Source organism: Schistocerca serialis, chromosome 3 (assembly GCF_023864345.2).
Source record: "Schistocerca serialis cubense isolate TAMUIC-IGC-003099 chromosome 3, iqSchSeri2.2, whole genome shotgun sequence".
NCBI classification, from domain to species: domain Eukaryota; kingdom Metazoa; phylum Arthropoda; class Insecta; order Orthoptera; family Acrididae; genus Schistocerca; species Schistocerca serialis.
In genome coordinates this window covers 313,476,224-313,498,982 of record NC_064640.1, presented here as the reverse complement: position 1 = coordinate 313,498,982, position 22,759 = coordinate 313,476,224, and the positions used below count along the sequence as shown (strand labels likewise).

The 22,759-nt window shown below is 41.0% G+C and overlaps 1 protein-coding gene across 2 annotated transcripts in view; it reads left to right on the top strand.

Annotated features, from left to right (window-relative positions):
- The window catches only part of LOC126470123 (cysteine protease ATG4C), an 81,201-nt gene that overhangs the window by 35,851 nt on the left and 22,591 nt on the right, over nucleotides 1-22,759 (top strand). For both annotated transcript variants that reach the window (XM_050097738.1, XM_050097736.1), the window contains 2 exons: nucleotides 1,481-1,685; nucleotides 20,960-21,036. In XM_050097738.1, the coding sequence (XP_049953695.1) occupies nucleotides 1,481-1,685; nucleotides 20,960-21,036 (282 nt within the window). The remainder of the gene's footprint in view (nucleotides 1-1,480; nucleotides 1,686-20,959; nucleotides 21,037-22,759) is intronic.

The window sequence follows — 22,759 nt, the reverse complement described above, 5'->3', positions numbered from 1 at the left end:
ACCATACGCGACTGGAACAGGAAAGGGAGGTAATGACAGTGGCACATAAAGTGCCCTCCGCCACACACCGTTGGGTGGCTTGCGGAGTATAAATGTAGATGTAGATGTAGAACTTCTGTAAAATATCTGGGAGTATGCGTGCGGAACGATTTGAAGTGGAATGATCATATAAAATTAATTGTTGATAAGGCGGGTACCAGGTTGAGATTCATTGGGAGAGTCCTTAGAAAATGTAGTCCATCAACAAAGGAGGTGGCTTACAAAACACTCGTTCGACCTATACTTGAGTATTGCTCATCAGTGTGGGATCCGTACCAGATCGGGTTGACGGAGGAGATAGAGAAGATCCAAAGAAGAGCGGCGCGTTTCGTAACAGGGTTATTTGGTAACCATGATAGCATTACGGAGATGTTTAACAAACTCAATTGGCAGACTCTACAAGAGAGGCGCTCTGCATCGCGGTGTAGCTTGCTTGCCAGGTTTCGAGAGGGTGCGTTTCTGGATGAGGTATCGAATATATTGTTTCCCCCTACTTATACCTCCCGAGGAGATCACGAATGTAAAATTAGAGAGATTAGAGCGCGCACGGAGGCTTTCAGACAGTCGTTCTTCCCGCGAACCATACGCGACTGGAACAGGAAAGGGAGGTAATGACAGTGGCACGTAATGTGCCCTCCGCCACACACCGTTGGGTGGCTTGCGGAGAATAAATGTAGTTGTAGATGTAGATAATGTACATTTATTTTGTTCACAGTTGAGAGATTTCTACAAAAATTTTATTTGCAGTCTGATGAGTAGCCTTTACCATTCATACTGTATTAAACACATCTTATAAGGATGGAGTTACTGTTCCAAAGATTTCATGTGGCACAGTTCTCTTTGTTGTGTCTGCTGTACAATGGCAGAATCAGCCTCATAATCATCCACTGTCTGCAACGACCTTGATTTTACAGTGTTGTACCAACAGTGTGTGTGTTTTTATTGCAAGCATAAACTGTGTTAACAATTACCCATATCAAAGGAAATTACAGGAACTGTAAAGAATGGAAGGTGTAAATTAGACCTTTTGGCTTCTAAAATGAACGGGAGTACATATGTGTTAAACTCCTCTATTGTGAAACAGGAAATTGTAGGGGCACTCTTGATGAGTTAGAAATTTGCTACTTGTAGTAAATGCTCAGGCAGCAGAAAATGTATGCTATGTATGTTTGTTGTCTTCTAAAGCTTATAGTTGATATAGTAGATGACATATGCAACTTTGATGTTTTCTTGACCTTTGGGACTTACCAATAAATCCACATGCAGGAAAATAATAGAAATGCATGAATATTTTGCAGTGAATATCAGTGTAAAATTATTAAGCCTCAGAAATAATAGAAGTCTTCTCTTCAAACTTTACACAGGTAACCTAGGTCTCTAAATTTATCCACATTTAGCATTAACAAATGTTCATTATTATAGACAAAATAATACTTTTCAGGCTGGCGGTGGGATCCAAACCAGCGACCTAGTAATGAAAAACAATACAGGGATGCTGTGAACCATCGAAAGATTATCAAGTGGTTTGGTGATACACCATCACAAATGAGTCCTCTATCAATTCATACACTGGTATCATTGGGGGAAGTATCTGGAAAGAAGCCAGGAGACTGGTATGGTCCTGGTTCAGTGGCACACTTGCTAAAGTGAGTGTGAATTGATACAGTAGACAGATGAACATTTCTAATAGTACTGCATGTTACGGAAAAATTGACACGTGTAGTGCATGTGTACTTCAAGTGAATAGCACAGTCTTTTTTACTTTTATGCCAATTGTAAATTTGAGAACTGTTTGAGGACTTAGACACATTTCACTTTATATTGTTATATGAACAATTTTTTTCTGTTCTTTGCTGAAGATCTGTATGCTAGCAGGTCCATCCACTATACTCCATGCACTGAAAATGTACCTTTTATTTCTGTATATGGTGCCAAGGAACTTTATTTTTTAAGCATTTGTATTATTACATTGAGGAGATGGTAGTCTCAAGGATCAAAACTCGTAGAGAATAGTATTCATGTAGCAGCTTTTTGGCAATTTAAGATGTACTATTTATTTTTTAAAAAATGGGCAAGTGTGATTAGCCCTTGTGCTCTAAGGAAAAAATGACAATTATTTTGTGTGGCATAATGGCCTGGTGCAAGTTTTTCTATTGGATGCCACTTCAGCAACTTGTGCGCCCCTGTTCTACCTCACTTATGTAACCGGGGAAAGGGGTCCTACAGTTTAATGCAGAATCCAAACTACATGTTGTTTCAGATGAGTCCTCACGTCATAGACAGGTGAAGGCTAGGTTAAAACAAAGACTGAAAAATCGGTAGTCCGACCAAGAGTCGATCCCACAATATCTCTGTTTCCAGGCACATGCTTTACTGTTACACCATCAGAACTGTTATATGTATAGATAGTTCATCTATCAGTTTTGATGACTGACTTTCTGAATATCAAAGTATGTGACATACATGTATCTTTTGATTATACTGACTTAGAATCTAAAATTTTTGACACCACCAAGGAGTGTATACCTTAGTATGTGACATAAATTTCGACTTGATACCACTAGTCTGGTGTTAAGGCAGGCAGGCAGACAGACAACAAAAAGTGATCCTATAAGGTTTCTGTTTTTACCACTTGAGGCATAGAACCCTAAAAGCTGATTATTTTGTATTGGCTTGGGCTTACGTTATATGTAGCAGTTTTGGTTGAAGCAGATGGGATGTAATGTGAAGGAACGGTTGTTGTAAACTTCTTGATTTGTTGAGCATCTCCCCTTCTTCATTGTGTGTGAAATCCAAAGGAGGCTCAGCAATTGTTTCCCCATGGGGCCTGGGTGCCCACAGAGAAGATGTAGGTGGTAGGCTACCTGCCAGAAGGCATGTACCTACTCCTGCCCACAGCTGCTTGACTAAGGCATATGATCATCCAATTTACCATTCATCTCTTTGAGTGACTGTATGTGAGCTTTTTGCCCACCTCAGCCTGCGGATGCCCAGCTCCCCACAGGTGGGCACTTGAGCTTGTTCGATGCAGCTCTCCACTATAGTCTCTCCTGAGCAAGCACTTTCATCTCTGACCAACTGTGGCAAACTACGTCCATTTGAACTTGCTTGTTGTAGCTGATGATTCATTGATGCCTCAGGATGCATCCTATCAACCGACGCCTTCCTTTCGTTGTGCATATATTTCTTTTTCTCCCCAGCTTGATTCAGTACTTTGTCATCATTTACCTAATATACCCATCTAAACTTCACTGTTCCCTTGTATTGCTAAAAAAAATGGTAAATTTATGAAACTAATAAGGTTGCAAACAAGAGAGGTAGAAAATGCCGCATTTGGTATGTTCTGGCCTGCTCTGCCCTGTCACAACCAAAAGGCAAGACATAGAAGGAAAAAGTCACAATGTAGATAACTAGGGGCATTAGAAATGTCTGTGCAAAAAGAAAAACTACTTACATGTTTGGGGTAAACCTTTTTTATTTTTTGACATAGTCTCCTTTTAGACTTATACACTTTTTCCATTGCTGTTCTATTTTGTTGATCCGTTCCAAATAACAGAAATTGTCCAAGTCTGTAAAATAGCTATTAGTTACTGCAATCACCTCCCCATTTGAATAAAATCTTTGTCCCGCCAGCCATTTCTTCAAATTGGGGAACAAATAGTAGTCCGAGGGAGCCAAGTCTGGAGAACAGGGGGGCTGTGAAACGAGTTGGAATCCTGTTTCCGTTAATTTTGTGACCACAACTGCTGAGGTGTGTGCTGGTGCATTGCTGTGATGGCAAAGGACTTTTTTGCAGTCCAATCACTGGTATTTTTCTTGCAGCTTGGTTTTCAAATGGTCCAATTACGATGAATAATATTCACCTGTAATAGTTTTACCCTTTCCCAGGTAGTCGATGAGGATTATCCTTTGTGAATCCCAAAAGACAGTCGCCATAACCTTTCCAATCGAAGGAATGATCTTTGCCTTTTTTCGTGCAGATTCTCCCTTGGTAACCCATTGTTTAGATTGTTGCTTGGTCTCAGGAGTATAGTAATGTATCCATGTTTCATCCACAGTGACGAAACGACGCTTCAAGTCCTGCAGATTCTTCCTGAACAGCTGCAAACCATCCTTGCAACACTTCACATGATTCCGTTTTTGGTCAAGCGTGAGCAATCATGGAATCCATCTTGTGGATAGCTTTCTCATGTCCAAATGTTTGTGCAAAATATTATGTGCCCATTCATTCGAGATGCCCGCAGCACTAGCAATCTCATGCACCTTAACTCTTCTGTCATCCATCACCATATCATGGATTTTATCAATGATTTCTGGAGTCGTAACCTCCACAGGGCATCCAGAACGTTCAGCATCACTTGTGCCAATATGGCCACTCCGAAAATTTTGAAACTACTTATAAACTGTTCTAATCAAAGGTGCAGAATCACTGTAATGTCTATCAAGCTTCTCTTTAGCTTCCTGAGGCGTTTTGCCTTTCATAAAGTAATGGTTACTGCCCTGAATGGGACCTCCCAGCCAACAATGCCATATGATCCATTTCATTTCAGTCACCATACAAAATTCTTTTTCGTCCATTTTTTGACAATCACTCAATTTCCTTGATTCACACGAATGCCAAACACAAAGAAATAGACCAATATGGCTGAAACTTGGTGTGCGTTCTTTCCAAAGATTCTACCAACTAAACATGACCTCGATACACGCCGGTGGTGCCATCTCTCGGACTTTTCAAATGCCCCTTGTACTTATAGGAGGGAAGGAGAGAAGTTTGAAGATGTTAGTGAAGGGGATTACATGCAAATAGAGGAGAAATAGGAAGTAACAGTGGAATAACTTTTTTATGATGGATTGTAAGTTATATTGTGAAATCACCTGGCATATTTGAAAAGAAGCGTAAATATTGATTACTGATATGTCAGCATCTCATACTATATCAGGAAAACTTCTGCTTCTACCTAACCATGGATCACCCAGGAACTCTCCTGTCACAGTTACAGATTTATGTAATTCCGACACATTAAAATTACAGAGATGACTCTCCAACAATTGTCTTCAGGAGGTGAAATAACAGTGCTTTTGATACACACCTTTATGCAAAGATAGATAGGTTGGGGGAAAGTTAGAAAGGAGCAACAGGCCACTCATGCCCCGTGATGAGATGGACCAATGTGTTGTGAGGATGATGGAAAACAAAGATACCGTGAAAGGGGGAAGTGTCAAAGAGAGTAGGAGACCAAAGATAGTATATTGGTAAGCATTATGGAAACTTCAGTTATATAAGGACAGAGTGAGAAGAAAAAGGATGATATAGGAGGGGAAGTGAGAAATCAAATGAATAATGAAATTAAAAACTAAAATGGAGACAGAGAAAGAATGGGGTGGGGGAAGGTTGTATTTTTTAGGTAAAAAAGGAGTTAATAAAATAATTTGTGTGTGTGTGTGTGTGTGTGTGTGTGTGTGTGTGTGAGAGAGAGAGAGAGAGAGAGAGAGAGAGAGAGAGAGAGAGAGAGAGAGATGTTAATGGAGATTAAGTCCAGAAGGGTGGTTGTTGGATGGAGGGATATGTTGGAAAAGAAGTTTCCACACAAGGAGTTCAGAGATGCAAATAGTTAGTGTGGTGTATTGGGCACTCAGGTCACATAAGTCACACTGCAGAGCATGCTCAACAACTGGACACTGGTTTCATTTATACACTTAGACAGCATGGTGATCGTCGTTCATACATAAAATGCAGTGTAGTGAAGACAGCATGGTGATCGACGTTCATGTATAAAATGCAGTGTAGTGAAGGAACAATTGTGGGGTTAGAGATAATGGTCTGGGACTGTCACATGGTTTGACAAGGATATTACAGAGGTTGGGAGGGTGACAGAAGGCTACAGCTGGTGGTGTGGATAGGCTTGGGAGCTATGATCTCATTTCAGGGCTCAGCTTCAGGAAGTCATGGCCTTCACAGAGTAAAGTATCGAGACGTTGTTGACCTGGCTGGTGCTGCATACAAGAAGAGTACTTCTCTAAGTTTTCGATTTTGGAAGAGGGTGTGGCACTAGTTGGAGTGAGAGGAGGGTACTGGCACGGAAATTTATTTGTGTGTAAGATCTGTTAAGTATTTACAGGGGAGGGGGGCTGGGTAAGAGTGTTGGTGTAGGTGTTGATAGATTCACTGGTGGAACAAATAAATGTACCGTGGATGACTAGGCTCTTTGTGAGGGAGTCTACATATGTTTGGCTGAAATTTGTTGTTAGTAATTCAGAGTACTGATGTCAATAATGACAGTACATGAAGGGAAATAATACCTTGGCTATTTTTATTTAAAATTGGATTCATCTCAGAAAGAGGCAAGTAATACTACTATCAAATTCTCTGATCATGTACCATAAACTGGCTGACAGCAAGGCTAAATTTGAAATACAGCTGAACTGAATAAGTTTCCTGTAGCTGACTCTTTTTAATTCATAGAGTAATTTTTACGTAAATCTTGTACCTGACTCGGCACAAAAATGGTATACTTTTGTGACTATTACCAAACCGCCACCAATGTTGGAAGCTGTGATTTCAAAGTACTGACACAAATTGATTATAGAAGATTGGAAAAACTGGTAAAAGCTGGCCTCGGGAAAGATCATTTGGGGTTGCGAAGAATTGTAGGAACCTCAAGAAGCAATGTTGCTCCATACTACTTATTTTAGAAGTTTGACTGAAGAATGACAAACTTGTGTTTATAGCCAGAATGAAATTTTCACTCTGCAGTGGAGAGTGCACTGATATGAAACTTCCTGGCAGATTGAAACTGTGTACTGGAAAGAGTAATCTGCCAGGAAGTTTCATATGTTTATAGCATTTGTAGAGCCAGGTAAAGCTTTTCATAATGTGGATTGGAATGCACTCTTTGAAATTCTGAAGGTAGCAGCAAAAAAATATAGGTAATGAAAAGTTATCTACAACTTGTACAGAAATCAAACTGCAGTTATGGTAGTTTGGGGTCGTGAAAGGGAGGCAGTGATTGAGAACAGATTTAGACTGGGTTGTAGCCTATCCTATATGTTACTGAATCAGTATAAAGCTGTTGAATATGTGTAGTGAGCAACCTGTGAAGGAATCCAAGGAGTAATGTGGTAACTGAATTAAAGTTCATGGAGAAAAAATACAAATTATGGGGTTTGCCGATCACATTATAATTCTGCCCAAGGCAACAAAGGACTACCAGGAGCAGTTGAACAGAATGGTGCCACTCAAGAAATAAAAGTTTTGGGACACGTGGTGAGTGGTGATGAAGTCAGTTCCAACCCAGAGAAAATAAGAGCAGTCATAGATTTTCCTACTCAGCACATTCGTGATGTTTTCTTAGAATGTGCTAGTACTACCAGCGATTCATAAAAGTACTTCTATATCAAGACATGTCCCTTGCAAAAAGTACTTCAGGGAGAAGGCAAATTTTTGTGGAAAAATGTGCAAAAAAGATTTTTCCCTGCTCTTAAGGAGGCTCTAATATCTTTTGCAGATCTTGGCATTCTATGACAAGAATGCTTAGACAGAACTATACAGTGACGCTAAATGTGATACACTACGTGATAAGTATCCGGACACCCCCAAAAACTTGCGTTTTTCATATTTGGTGCATTGTGCTGCCACCTACTGCCAGGTACTCCATATCGGTGACCTCTGTAGTCATTAGACATTGTGAGAGAGCAGAATGGGGCACTCCGTGGAGCTCACGGACTTCGAACGTGGTCAGTTGATTGTCACTTGTGTCATACATCTGTATGCAAGATTTCCACACTCCTAAATATCCCAAAGTCCACTGTTTCCAATGCGATAGTGAAGTGGAAACGTGAAGGAACACGTACGGCACAAAAGCATATAGGCTGACCTTGTCTGTTGACTGACAGAGACAGCTGACAGTTGAAGAGGGTCATAATGTGTAACAGGCAGACATCTACCCAGACCATCACACAGCAATTCCAAACTGCATCAGGATCCACAGTTAGGCGGAAGGTGAGAAAACATGGGTTTCATGGTCAAGCAGTTGCTCATAAGCAATGAGCGTAAACATTGGACGATTAAACAGTGGGAAAATGTTGTGTGGAGTGGCAAATCACGGTACACAATGTGGCGATCTGATGGCAGGGTGTGGGTATGGCAAGTGCCTGGCGAACATCATCTGCCAGCGTGTGTAGTACCAACAATGAAATTGAGAGGTGGTGGTGTTATGGAGTAGTCGTGTTTTTCATGGAGGTATCTTGCACTCCTTGTTTTGCCTAGCAGTATCACAGCACAGGCCTACATTGATGTTTTAAGCACCTTCTTGCTTGCCACTGTTGAAGAGCAATTCGGGGATGGAGATTGAATCTTTCAACATGTTCGAGCACCTGTTCATAATGCACGGCCTGTGTCAGAGTGGTTACATGACAATAACGTCCCTGTAATGGACTGGCCTGCACAGAGTTCTGACCTGAATCCTATAGAACACCTTTGGGATGTTTTGGAACACAGACTTCATGCCAGGCCTCACTGACTGACATCAATACCTCTCTTCAGTGCAGCACTCCGTGAAGAATGGGCTGCCATTCCCCAAGAAACCTTCCAGCACCTGACTGAACGTATGCCTGCGAGAGTGCAAGCTGCCATCAGGGCTAAGGGTGGGCCAACACCCTATTGAATTCCAGCATTGCCGATGGAGGGTGCCATTAATTTGTAAGTCGTTTTCAGCTAGGTGTCCAGATACTTTTGATCACATGGTGTAGGTAGGTGCAGTTCTAGTATGAATTCAGGAAGGTACTGAGAACATGGTTGCGTTTCCTTCCTAAAATGTCCGCACCGGATATGAATGTGTAAGCCCTAAACATAAACAATGCCAAGTTCATTGTGAGAAGAGCACTGAATAAACACCGGCAACAATAGTCATAAACTCAAGGTCCAGAGTAGATATTAATATCCCAGAGTATTGAGTACTAAAAAAAACTATTCTACAATCAAGGCAGAGTACCTTCTAGTCATTTGTGCTACCTACAAGTTCTTGCTGTATTTACTTGGCAAACCATTCACCGTTTTGACAGACCACCATTCCGTATGCTTGTAGACTAACCTGAAGGAGGCATTAAGTGATTGGCAACATGGGCACTGATGCTTAAGCAGTATGACATCACAATGGTATACAAAAATGGACACAAACACAAGGATGCTGCCTGCCTTTCAAGGAATCCCTTGGCAGAACACAGCGGACACAATTTCAACCATTGCTACATTAAATGACATTGCTGCTGAACAGAGGTGGAGTCTAACTTTGCGGATAGCTGTGGAGCCTTGGAGAATGATTGAGTAACCAAAGTAAAATTAAAATAAATTGATGGAACATTGTATCAGTGGAACTATAGTCTGACAGGGTGGAAATGGTTGCTCATCTACAGACAGCCAACCTGAACTTTTCCATGATGCTCAAACATCTATCACCTGTCATTTGCAAAGACTCTAGACAGACTCATATGCAGGTATCACTGGCCAGGTCTCTACCGATCTTGTAGACACTATGAGTCACAGTGAGGAGTGCCAGCAACAGAAGCATGTGCTGCAATTACCTCTGGGGCATCTGGTACTAATTTCACCATCAGCAGTGCCATTCAACCAAATTGGTAATCACTGAATAATAGTCTACACTGGCTCCCTCACCTGCTACACAGTCATCAAAGCTGTGCCTGCTGAAGCTTGAAAATTGTGAGGTTCCTTGTAGATGATGTCATTTTGAGGCATGGAGCACCCTGTGTGATGATTTGTGATCATGAAAGATTTCCAGTTGAGATAAGTATTGGAGGTAATTTCTCAGTGCTTCATCACCCAAAAAATAACTGCCTACTACCTCCATTTGTTTTTATATTCCTGTCATATAAAAATAACTGCTTGTCGCACTTACTTTCTGCTTCACAATTCCCATAGTAGTTTTTTAAAGCTGAGTGTACAAATCATATTTTCTCTGGGACCTTTTTTCTTTTTTGACTGGCTTCCACTATGTGTATTAAAATTCAGATCTGGTAGCTGTTTGAGCCTCACATCAAATGTAGGGGATGATGTAACTAGATGGAGGTTTCCTTAAGCATTGTCTGAACCCACATTGTTAAAATTATAGAATCTGGCTTCATAGTAATAAAAAACCAACTTTCAAAACAAGATATGTGTATTCAAAACTGGAGAATCTGTCACAGTTTGAGACTGTTGGTATGTCAAGAACATGGTGGTGGCTGTTTTGTGTACTGTGAAGGCAGAGTTCTATTTTAAAAACAGAATCACTGGGAAATGCTCTGCAGACCAATACTTGGCTCGAGTGCCACATTAATTAGACAACATAAAAATTATTCAGCTGCAGTCGGCTTCAATTTACTTATGTGACCCCGATGTCTCATGTGACTTTGCCATTTCACTGCTGAGCAAATACTCGCGTGACATTAGGTGATGTTTTTACAGATGAATTCCATGTATGTGCTCTGTTACTGAGTCCTTGAGACAAGAGGGATTAAGTAAGCATGAGGTTATTGTGAAAATTTCTTGACCTGAAAGTGAAAGACAGTTACTTCAGTCAAAAATCATATACATTTCAGTATAATCCTCTTTAAGACAATGTACATTATCTACCATTTTCACCCTAGATTCCATCCCTGAAGTGTGATTCTGGTAAATCTGCAAAATATCCATTCACAACATTGATAACCTGTTGGACTCAAAATGTTCTCCAGTCATAGATTTCCTTGGTTGTGGCAACAGGTAGGTGAAATTCAGAGGATGTAAAATCTAGTTCCAGCAGTTAATCTTTCAAATACTTCAGTTTTCATTCATTTACTAATCATGTTCCATCCATCTGCAGAGGCTTGGGTTGCATGACCTGTACAGTAAGAGGGTTGAGTTGAGTCAGTGAATTGTTGTCAGGGTGATGACCACCGGTTGCTCAGAGAAACATCATTAGCAGTCACACAACACACAACAACACTCATTGCAATGCTTTGTTGTGGCCATGCCCTCCTGAGCGTGTGCTGAAGGCAGCAGGTGGGAAGGCTGTGATGTAGCAGGTGGTACGATGCCTGCTGTGATGCCAGTGGCTTAGCAGGAACACTGACATACGGTTTTTGTGTGTGTGTGTGTGTGTGTGTGTGTGTGTGTGTGTGTGTGTGTGTGTGTGTGTGTGTGTATCGCCAAGTGGACTGGGTTAGGACCTTTCCTTGTAGACGGTGACTGCTAGACTGTTATCTCTTTGACTAAACATGAGGGTGCTTTATACTGGCTCTGTGGGTACATGTTTTACTATTGCATAGGTTCCGATCACGAAAGCAACAAGAACTCCATGGCTCTGATATGAAGTAAGTGGCCATCTAGACCATGATGTCTTTGCTTTTGTGCTGCACCAATGGTATTTACACTCCTAGCTCCTCTGCTTGGCAACAACATGAGGTAACCAACCCAGTGCTTCCGCAGCCATGTTTGCTGCACGAGCAATCAGCCGTGGTGTAACTTCTGCTCAGTCGACTGACTTTCCCTGTTACTCTGGTTTCTTGTGCCAACCAAGGAAGGTGTCATAATTTTACCCAGTGGTGTCTAAGTTATTTGAGTTGCAACAGATCCCATCGCGGACAAGCATCAGGGATATGGAACAAGTCAAGGTATATATTAGCTTGAGACAAAGACATCATAGAAACTTAACCTGTGTGGTGATGTATAAACAATGAACTGTCACTAAACTACTTTATGCTGCTCATGCTTATGCCTCTAAATATCATTGAGTAAATTAGTAAAAATGATGTTACTTTCAAAAAACGCTGCTGCCTCTTCAGTTTTATTATATAAATATTGTAATCTAGTTGTATATTTTATATTTTAAAATTTTCAAAATCTGTTGTTCTTAATGAATTCTCGTATCATATTCTAAAATTGTTTTAAATTTTTTGATTTAAACTTAATCCATAAATTTTAATCTAATTGAGGTGTTCATAAACTGTCATTCACTTATTAGTAGACTGAGTTCTCACAACGAATTCTGCATTCAATATTTTCAGGTTCTTCACCCTACTTACACTTTAGTATTGCTTTAAAAATTGTTGTTAATAAAATTCAGCAATAATTAAAGAATTTTCTTGTGGTTGCAAGGTTACCCCCCCCTCAATATTTTTGTACATGTTATTGAAAATCTGTTGGTATTCTATTGTTAACTGCAATCAGCAGCTTAATATTTGCTTCATTACAATGATATTTTTCAAGGAAAATATTTTTACGTTTATAAATACTGAGTTCTGGTTATAGTACACTACTACTTGTCATACAGCTTTATAACAAACACTGCTATTTGCCATGTAGCTAACAAAAATTTGAAATTCCTGAATCTAGATATTCAGGTAATTTGTAGGAGTCACTAATAAGGTATGTTTTTAATTTTTTTTTTAATTTTGGGATTCCCAGTGTCTTGCTTGCCATTGCCAAAGCATTTTTTGTGGGCTGGTGCATTGTTCTTGTCAGGATGTGGTTTGAAAATTATGGCACAACACACAAATACTAAACAACTTTATTCATAACTCACTGTACATTTAACAACACAGACTTCAGAGCCACAGAACAACAGACTTAAAAACATTCACACAGCAACTTCTGTAGGCACCAAAGATATTACATGGTGGTAAAATTTGCATCTCAACATCCTCACTCAGTTTTTAGAGACAGGGATAAATTAAGAAAGTAGTCTTAAGTTTATGGTTCAAGGGTTGAAGCCCAAGTCCTTAAACAAATTTCTCATGCTTCAGTGCAGGAAGAGCCTTAATCGGTACATCTGCCACCATACCTTCTGTTGGCTGGTGTTCTAATTTCAGGAGATACACTTGTAGAGCTCAATGAATGAAGTAATATTTTATACTAATGTGCTTCAGCTGTGAGTGAAATCTAGGTTATGTGCAAACTTTCGACCTGACTGGCTATCATTGAACAAGGTGATGTATGACAGTTTCTCTAACCCTCTTTCTTCATGTGAATATTGAAAAGTGGATTGCTTCCTTTGCTGCCTTGGTGAGGCACATGTAACTCAGCTTCAGTTGATGAAAGAGCAATGGCTGTCTGCTACAGTGAATTCAGTGTGAGTGCTGATCTGGGTTGTATACATGGAAGAATCCTGGAGATACTAGAAGGTATCAGATAGATTATATAATGGTAAGACAGAGATTTAGGAACCAGGTTTTAAATTGTAAGACATTTCCAGGGGCAGATGTGGACTCTGACCACAATCTATTGATTATGAACTGTAGATTAAAACTGAAGAAACTGCAAAAAGGTGGGAATTTAAGGAGATGGGGCCTGGATAAACTGAAAGAACCAGAGGTTGTACAGAGTTTCAGGGAGAGCATAAGGGAACAATTGACAGGAATGGGTGAAAGATGTACAGTAGAAGAAGATGGGGTAGCTCTGAGGGATGAAGTAGTGAAGGCAGCAGAGGATAAAGTAGGTAAAAAGACAAGGGATAGTAGAAATCCTTGGGAAACAGAAGAAATATTGAATTTAATTGATGAAAGGAGGAAATATAAAAATGCAGTAAATGAAGCAGGCAAAAAGGAATACAAACGTCTCAAAAATTAGATCGACAGGAAGTGCAAAATGGCTAATCAGGGATGGCTAGAGGATAAATGTAAGGATATAGAGGCTTATCTCACTAGGGGTAAGATAGATACTGCCTACAGGAAAATTAATGAGACCTTTGGAGGAAAGGGAACCACTTGTATGAATATCAAGAGCTCAGATGGAAACCCAGTTCTAAGCAAAGAAGGGAAAGCAGAAAGGTGGAAGGAGTATATAGAGGGTCTATACAAGGGCGATGTACTTGAGGACAATATTATGGAAATCGAAGAGGATGTAAATGAAGATGAAATGGGAGATATGATACTGCGTGAAGAGTTTGACAGAGCACTGAACGATGTCAGTCGGAACAAGGCCCCGGGAGTAGACAACATTCCATTAGAACTACTGACGGCCTCGGGAGAGCCAGTCCTGACAAAACTCTACCATCTGGTGAGCAAGATGTATGAGATAGGCGAAATACCCTCAGACTTCAAGAAGAATATAATAATTCCAATCCCAAAGAAAGCAGGTGTTGACAGATGTGAAAATTACCGAACTATCAGTTTAATAAGTCACGGCTGCAAAATAGTAACGCGAATTCTTTACAGACGAATGGAAAAAGTGATAGAAGTCGACCTCGGGGAAGATCAGTTTGGATTCCATAGAAATGTTGGAACACGTGAGGCAATACTCACCTTACGACTTGTCTTAGAAGAAAGATTAAGGAAAGGCAAACCGACGTTTCTAGCATTTGTAGACTTAGAGAAAGCTTTTGACGATGTTGACTGGAATATTCTCTTTCAAATTCTAAAGGTGGCAGGGGTAAAATACAGGGAGCGAAAGGCTATTTACAATTTGTACAGAAACCAAATGGCAGTTATAAAGAGTCTAGGGACATGAAAGGGAAGCAGTGGTTGGGAAGGGAATGAGACAGGGTTGTAGCCTCTCCCCGATGTTATTCAGTCTGTATATTGAGCAAGCAGTAAAGGAAACAAAAGAAAAATTCGGAATAGGTATTAAAATCCATGGAGAAGAAATAAAAACTTTGAGGGTCGCCGATGACATTGTAATTCTATCAGAGACAGCAAAGGACTTGGAAGAGCAGTTGAATGGAATGGACAGTGTCTTGAAAGGAGGATATAAGATGAACTTCAACAAAAGCAAAACGAGGATAATGGAATGTAGTCGAATTAAGTCGGGTGATGCTGAGGGAATTACATTAGGAAATGAGACACTTAAAGCAGTAAAGGAGTTTTGCTATTTGGGGAGCAAAATAACTGATGACGGTTGAAGTAGAGAAGATATAAAATGTAGACTGGCAATGGCAAGGAAAGCGTTTCTGAAGAAGAGAAATTTGTTAACATCGAGTATAGATTTAAGTGTCAGGAAGTCGTTTCTGAAAGTATTTGTATGGAGTGTAGCCATGTATGGAAGTGAAACATGGACGATAAATAGTTTGGACAAGAAGAGAATAGAAGCTTTCGAAATGTGGTGCTACAGAAGAATGCTGAAGATTAGATGGGTAGATCACATAACTAATGATGAAGTATTGAATAGAATTGGGGAGAAGTGGAGTATGTGGCACAACTTGACAAAAAGAAGGGACCGTTTAGTAGGACATGTTCTGAGGCATCAAGGGATCACAAATTTAGCATTGGAGGGCAGTGTGGAGGGTAAAAATCATAGAGGTAGACCAAGAGATGAATACACTAAGCAGATTCAGAAGGATGTGGGTTGCAGTAAGTACTGGGAGATGAAGAAGCTTGCACAGGATAGGGTAGCATGGAGAGCTGCATCAAACCAGTCTCAGGATTGAAGACCACAACAACAACAACAGCTGATCTGGACAAGGTGAAGTTGTACGCTGTGAATGAGTTCCTATCAGCATCAGAACTTCCCCAATCAGCATGTGTGAAACTGAATATACCTTCCTTATCCATGATTTTGGTCACTTTCTTGTCTATGGTCCATTTGTAGAAAATAAGGATTTGCTTAGCCACTTACCAGTGAACAAAATTATGGCTGTTATTTTACTGGCTTAGCTTATTGACTGCATAGCGTTTGTCGTCAGGTGCCGACAGTGAAGTACATCAGTGCTCCATCCAACTTTCTGAATGGGCCATGAGTGCCATCTTCCATGTTCACAGCTGTTGCATCCAACTTGCTCTGTCGCCAATGGAGTCCTTACTGGCTTGCAGTCATCCATTCTGAATCGGTGTAAAACTTCTGTGATATAACCACTTTGATGTAATGTAATTATGTCAGCGGATTGATTTAGTTTGATACCCAAATAGCATCTTATGGCGTCAAGATTGTTGATATCAACCCAGGCAGGTATCTTGTCATTGATATGTTTTGTCCTTTCTGTGTGAATACTTTTTCATTGTTGCACTTGTGTGATGGGCAGTCACTGTCTGTGTACCAAAAAATGTGAGTCGCAAAACGTTGGAGCAGGCTCATTCATAGAGAAATAGCAGTCAGCTTTGTCAGTATTATTTTGAGCTTGCACACTTAACTGCTTCTTGAAAAACAGTAATCTTCTTTGTGTCCCTTCATCTTAAAAAAGTTGGTTTGTCTTTTTTTAATTTTTGTTCCAAATTATCACTATCACTCACAGCACTTTCGAACTTTTTCACGAAACATATGCTGTGTCAGCGGTTGGGTTGGGTCCTGGAGTCAAGTGGCTTACTCGCTCCATGTCAGGGCAGCTTCCGCAAGGGTTTCTTTACCACTGATAATCTTGTGGCCCTTGAGTCTGCCATCCAAACAGCCTTTTCCAGATGCAAACATCTGGTTGCCATCTTTTTTGACTTGCATAAAGCATACAACATGACCTGGTGACATCATATGCTTGCCACATTGTATGAGTGGGGTCTCCGGGATTTGTTGGAATGGTGTTCCCTCTCGTTGTGGATGGTCCTTGTGTGTTGCCTGGTCGTAAGTCCTGGTTGCCAGCATACAGGCATGCTGGCGGTGTCGGTGGATGTTCCTGTGGTACTAGATGTTCTTCCCATCCTGCGCTATGTTGTTCAGCGTGGACTCCAGCTCGGGTGTGAGCTTCCTCGCACCATCTCCAACTTCTTTCTTCAGCCGCGCGACGGCGTCCTCCAAGATGCAGCCTCAGTCCCGCGGCGTGAAGATCGGGTTGGAATTTATGGTGTGGAGGTCCTTCTTCGTGACAAATTCGAGCATAATTGCCCGATATCCGCCATGAAGCTCGAACGGCCGGTGTGGAAGCGGTGGCTTCTGTTTCCCTTCCGCTTCCACGAAAAGGTACGTTTTTCTTCGGACATCGTACCGCCCATCTCGCACCATGGTCACGATCTTCTTCAAGACCGTTGGGAGGTTGGTGACGTCCGGGAAGGGGATGGTTGTGGAGTACATCCCTCCCGCCTCTTGTATGTCCTGCTGCTGCTGCTGCTGCTGCTGCTGCTTCTTCACCACTTCCGGCGGCGGCGGCGAGACGGACTGCACCACGTCCATAGGTGTCTCCCCGGTCTCCTGTATTGCTACAGGTACCGGGGCGACGTCCGTTTGCGTGGACACATCCGTTTGCGTGGACACATCCACCCCAACTTGTTGTACCACCGTGGGGGTGGCAACGGGGGCAGGTGTCTTCTTTTGCGTCGTCCGGATTTCTTCCCGCAACTCTTGCAGCTGCCGGTGGAGACCGACGATCTTCTTCTGCATGGCCGCTCTCTCTGCCGCCATCGTGGCTTTGAGGGCAGCCACGGCGTCGTCGGTAGCGGCGCTAAACGGGATTGCGGCCGCGCCGTTTTCCCCCTTGGGCGGGGGTGGTGGGACGGCTGCCTCTTCTTCATGTACTGCTTTATTGGCGGTTGTTGGTGTCCGCTGCTTCAGGTATGCGCACGCACGTTGGCGCGACGTGTGGTGGCTTGCCGCAGTCACGTGTATCATGTGCCTTTGCACATTTCAGACACGCGATTGCGTCCCTGCACGTCCTGGCGACGTGTCCCATCTTCTGGCAGCGGTAGCACTGCCTCTTGTGCTGCGGTCGGCTGCACTTCTTCTTCTTGTTGCTGCCGCGGCCGTCTCCTGCCAGCGTGAGCAGAAGCTTTGCCACAGCAGCAAGTTTGCCTCCCTTTCTGCGTCCGGACATGGCGTTGGGCTAGTGGCGTTGGCGTGCGCGAGCGACGGTAACGATGCAAGCCGCAGCGAGTCGAGCAGCGGAGTGCGTGCGCGAGCAATGACAGAATATCCTTCAGAAATGCTGACAAGAAGAAGTCAGGCCATTCCTGTGTTCTGGCGGGTGTGCCAATGACGGTGATCTCAATAACAATATTGTATAGCAAAGATACGTTGCCAACTCTACCACTGGAGAAGCTCCAAAATTGTGAATTGCCTCTGGTCAATACGCTTTCAAGGTTTCGGTCCGATTAAGACAGTAAGACACAAAGAATTGTTGCAGTTATTAATTTATGACATTTTGTTTGGAGTCAGTGCATCGATGTATTACAGGTAATTATGCTCTAGCCGCTAAACCTAATTACAGAAATGTGAATAAGACTCATTGACATATAATGAGGATATTCTATCCCTTGTCACCCACAACTTTGAGACAAAGCTATAATCACTTCGAAGGTCACTCACAGAATACATCATCTGGTATCCTACCTGGTAGTATAACTGAAACCTGGCAATAATGCAGAATATGTTTGGCAACTCTGTGACCAATGAATTACTTCCTTGATGGCACAGAACTATCCTGCTAAATTCACTTGATATCATTTTGTCATTTCATTTGAGTAACGCGAGTGATTTTCTTTTGAGATGTGATATAAGGCTGTCAGTTAATGCTTTTTAGTCCATGAAAGTCATTCTGCACAGAAAATACAACTACTCTCATCTCTTATGCTGTGATTTGTCTGTCATAGCAGCTACTGGACCAATAAGTAAGATATAGCTGCCACACCTCTTTGCTAGCTCCAAGGTAATGTACTTGCGCACCAGGTGCAAGCTGCCTTCGTTTGCCTGAAAGCCAAATTTTTAATTCTTTTGTAGCAGAGCAATAACTAGGCAGATAGAAACTCATAAGGGAGTCATAAGACAATGCTTGAGCAAAATTCGTCTTGCTACTTTCAGTACACCTTAGAGTCAGAGCGAAAACCTTATGGTACTACAAAATTCATAATGCCACTTTTGTTTTCTGCCCACATATTTTTCGTTATTATGAATACATAATTTTATCTATGAACTGCCACATTTTCTTAATACTTGAGTATGATACAGAATATGAAGTAAATACAGACCTTTTCCAGGTCAAAAGTCAGTTATCCTATTAATTCATGCTAAAATAGCCACAATCATCTTACAGACACATAATGCTTTATTAAGATAGACAGTCATCGTGATGTTTCTGTAGTAAGTTGAATGTAATTTGTATTAGTACAGTGAATATTTTAATTGCATTTTCCATTAGTTTATTGAACACAACAATAATGACCAAAGTGAAATTAATCAACAACAGTGTATTCTTTCACAATATATAAAACAATCTGACAATGCTAAAGTAGTTTGCAAATTCTATGCCTGTAGAACCTACTGGTTCTAACGATGTCATTAAGGCAGTGTAGTTTGAAGAACATTTTTGTGTAGAAATGAACTGCCTTGACGGTTGATCGATGAAGAGTGGGAAAGGTAAAATTTTAAGAGTATACAATCAGAGGAACAAGTGCCTGAGAGATGACTTCCCTATCAATCTCCTGGATAGTTTTGTTCCTCAAATCAACAGAGTGCATTATCATGCAGTATTACATGTGATGTAGTTTTGTCGGTCAGTTTTCTTGCACTGCTACTGAAAGGTGTCTGTTGTTGGCAAGAAATTCCAGCTGTGGTGGACACACACTTGGGGAAGAATTCGTAGTGCAAAACACACTTTTGGAGCTCTGGGATGGAAAATATTATGTTCATACTTCCCTTTGCTTAAGTTTACATCTTTTGGTAGGGTTCAGCCTTTCACTTCTTTTTAGGAAGTTAACGATGAAAGCATCATTACTCATCGCCAGTAACAGTATTGCTTAGGGATGCTCAGTGAGTGACCTGATGACGTTCAAGCAAAACTGCAATAACAGTCACTCCATTGACTTTTGTTGTTTAGAATTAGAGCATGCAGTATTCCTAAACCAGACTCCTGAACCTTGCCTGTTGAAAGTAAATGTCGCTTGATGGTTAAATGGTAATCCATCACTTACATCAGTAGTCAGGATTCCCTAATGTGGAAAGACATTCGTGCCAGAACGATCTTTGTTGAATCAAGAATCTTTTTTTGGTGTATGTTTCCCAAAAGCACTCACTCCACACACAGTACAAATCTTTCAAGCTGCCTTCTCTGCATTCACCCCTCTATTATAACAGAAGTAAATACTGTGTTGCAGATGTTACACCTTTTTCCACTTGCAACCCAATTTTACAATTCTTAACTGTAGTTCATAAGTTTCAAGTATGCAAAGTCCATTACTTAACTGCAAGATGATAACTAGAACTTCAAATTCGCAAATGACAGTTGATGCATACACTGGCAGCATCATGCCGCGTTCACCTGGATGGCGCCCGATTTCAGGCGGTGGGTGGTGTCTGGCCGGTGTCCGGTAGGCACTGCAGCGTAAGGAAACGTTCAAGCGTAAGCTGTTCTGATCATGACGCAGCCACAAGCTGTCCTGTGGAATTTTTTCTGGAAGTATTTGTTATTTACTGGTGTGTACGATGTGAAGCGAATTATCTTCAATGTTCAATCAGACTCATAACTTCAGACGATGGCCGAAATGTGGTAAAAAGATACAGTCGGACACAAACATGCGACTATAAGTTTAGAATGCACGATGATTACCACTAGACCACAGGCTCACACTACACATCTTGGAAGTAGACAACACTTCCTCCTGACACTTCCGCATCTTACAGTGTTGCCAGATTGTGCAGTTGGCTGGACTTAGTGTTGTCAGGGGCGGTCAGTTTTATTGGCCACCTTAAGTGAACAACTCAGACTGACTTGGTCTCTGTGGCGGCCAGTCAACATTCAGTTTTTGTGTCTAAGACTGTACATATCACTATCCCGTGACTTTTGTCACCTCAGTGTATAATTGTTAAGGACAGAGTTTGAATTAAGTCCATTTAATGGTTAAAACAGCTCTTTGCACATTAGTGTGTTTTTAAGTGGGCTGCATGTTGATACATGGGCAAATCTTGTTTAGTTCAATTTTTAGTGTAACTGTAGTGTTTGGACTGTACAGACCACAAGTTCTGTTTTAGTAATTGTTAATGTGAGGTAATTCATGGCATTAAATTATATTATTTGCTACAATTTATTTCCTTCTTTTTCAGGAAAGCTGTGGATATGGCCACCAGAGAAACCAGTGACTTTGAACAGTTGACGGTGTATGTTGCCCAGGATTGTGCAGGTAAATTTAGTGTATAATTTTTTAAACTGGCCTAAAAACTATCTTATGCTTGTGCAAAAGCAAGAAAATCATAAATATATATTAATTGAATGCTGAATAGTTTCTTTAGTCCTTCACATAGTATCAAGTGTAAATAACATAATTTCATTAGAGATACGTTTTGTACAAGTTTGCAGTATTTTATTTATATTTGTGCAAATGCTGCTGTTTGGAACCATTGCTTCTCTGACTTCACTGAATGTAAATTAGTTATGAGTTTTGTCTTTAGGGTACAAGTGTACTCCTTAAAGGTTTCTGCTAAATGTTTTAAACACTAGTAAACTGTGGATTTTTGGACAGGAAGTGTGCAATCAAAACCAATTTGAAGACCTCAGTTTCAATTTCCCATAATTCCACTAAAGAATTCAGTATAAATGCCAGAATGATTTTCTTCACAAGAGCATATTTAGTATCTCTCCTAACCTTTGGCAATCTGTAGCAGTTTTCCACCTAGAATGACATTCTTGCCTATGTAAAATGAAAGCCTAATATTTATAGTGATCTTATGACTAATGTGGATATTTTCATAGATTACTTATAGTTGAACTGGAAGTCTTTCAAGGAAAATTGCAGAAGGAAGTTTCAGTGGTGGAAGGAATGGATGGAATACAGACAGTGGAAAGATTCGAAGTGGCAACTCATCTTATAGTTCAGTGTTGAGTTGTTGAATGGTGGATATGCATGTAAACAAAATTAAAAATTTGTGAGCTTACATCAAGCATACTTCTTTACAATTAAAACACACACATGGCTACTGTGTCCCAGGCTGAAGTTCAGAGGGATGAGGGGTTGTAAGTGGTGGAATGGCCGAGAGGGTGAGGCAGCGAAAGAAAGTGATAGGAATGCATCACCAGTGAACCTGCTGTCGTGCACACAAGGATGGATGTGTATGACACATGATGACTGGAGAAGTGGGTTGGGAAAAGGGAGAGAGAAAGGTGAAACAAAGAAACATGAAACCAAGGAGAGAATAGTGTGTTTATAGATTAATTCTGTGAAGGGGGAGGCACAGGAAAATAAACAGTGGTGGGTGTGGGACATGGGCTAGTAGAGGTTGAGACCTTGAGGCTTGTGGGATCAAAGGATATTTGTAAGAATGAGTTTCATCTGTGTAGAATCTAGATGGCAAAGGGTGTGGGCCAGCCATTGAAATTAAACATGTTGTGCTCAGCAGCTTGTCCTGCCATGGGATGGTTAACTTTGTCCTTACCAACAGTTTGACAGTGGTCATTTTTGGATAGTATATTTCCACAAAGGTCTCATTAAGCAAATCATTCCTTCCATCACTGAAACTTTCTTCTGCAATCTTCCTGAAAGACTTCCAGTTCAACTATAAGTAATCTATGATGGACAGCCGGTTGGTACTCAAGCCCACATAAACATATGTTCAGTATTAAAGCATAGTTAGTATCTGGCATTGATCCCTTTAACAGGTTGTCCTGCCCTGTGGTAGGGTAAGCACATTTTACAGGCATATCCTAGCCACGTCAAATATTTATCACCTGGATTTCAAGCTACAAACTGGTTGTCAGGGACATTACAGTTCATGCATGTGACTTAAAATATACACAGAAGAAATTTGACAACACTGGAAGAAAAAAAAATTAAGAAATATGGAGATTCATCAAAACACATGGTAACTGGTGGAGTATATGACAATTTTGTATTCGAAAAAGTGATGAGA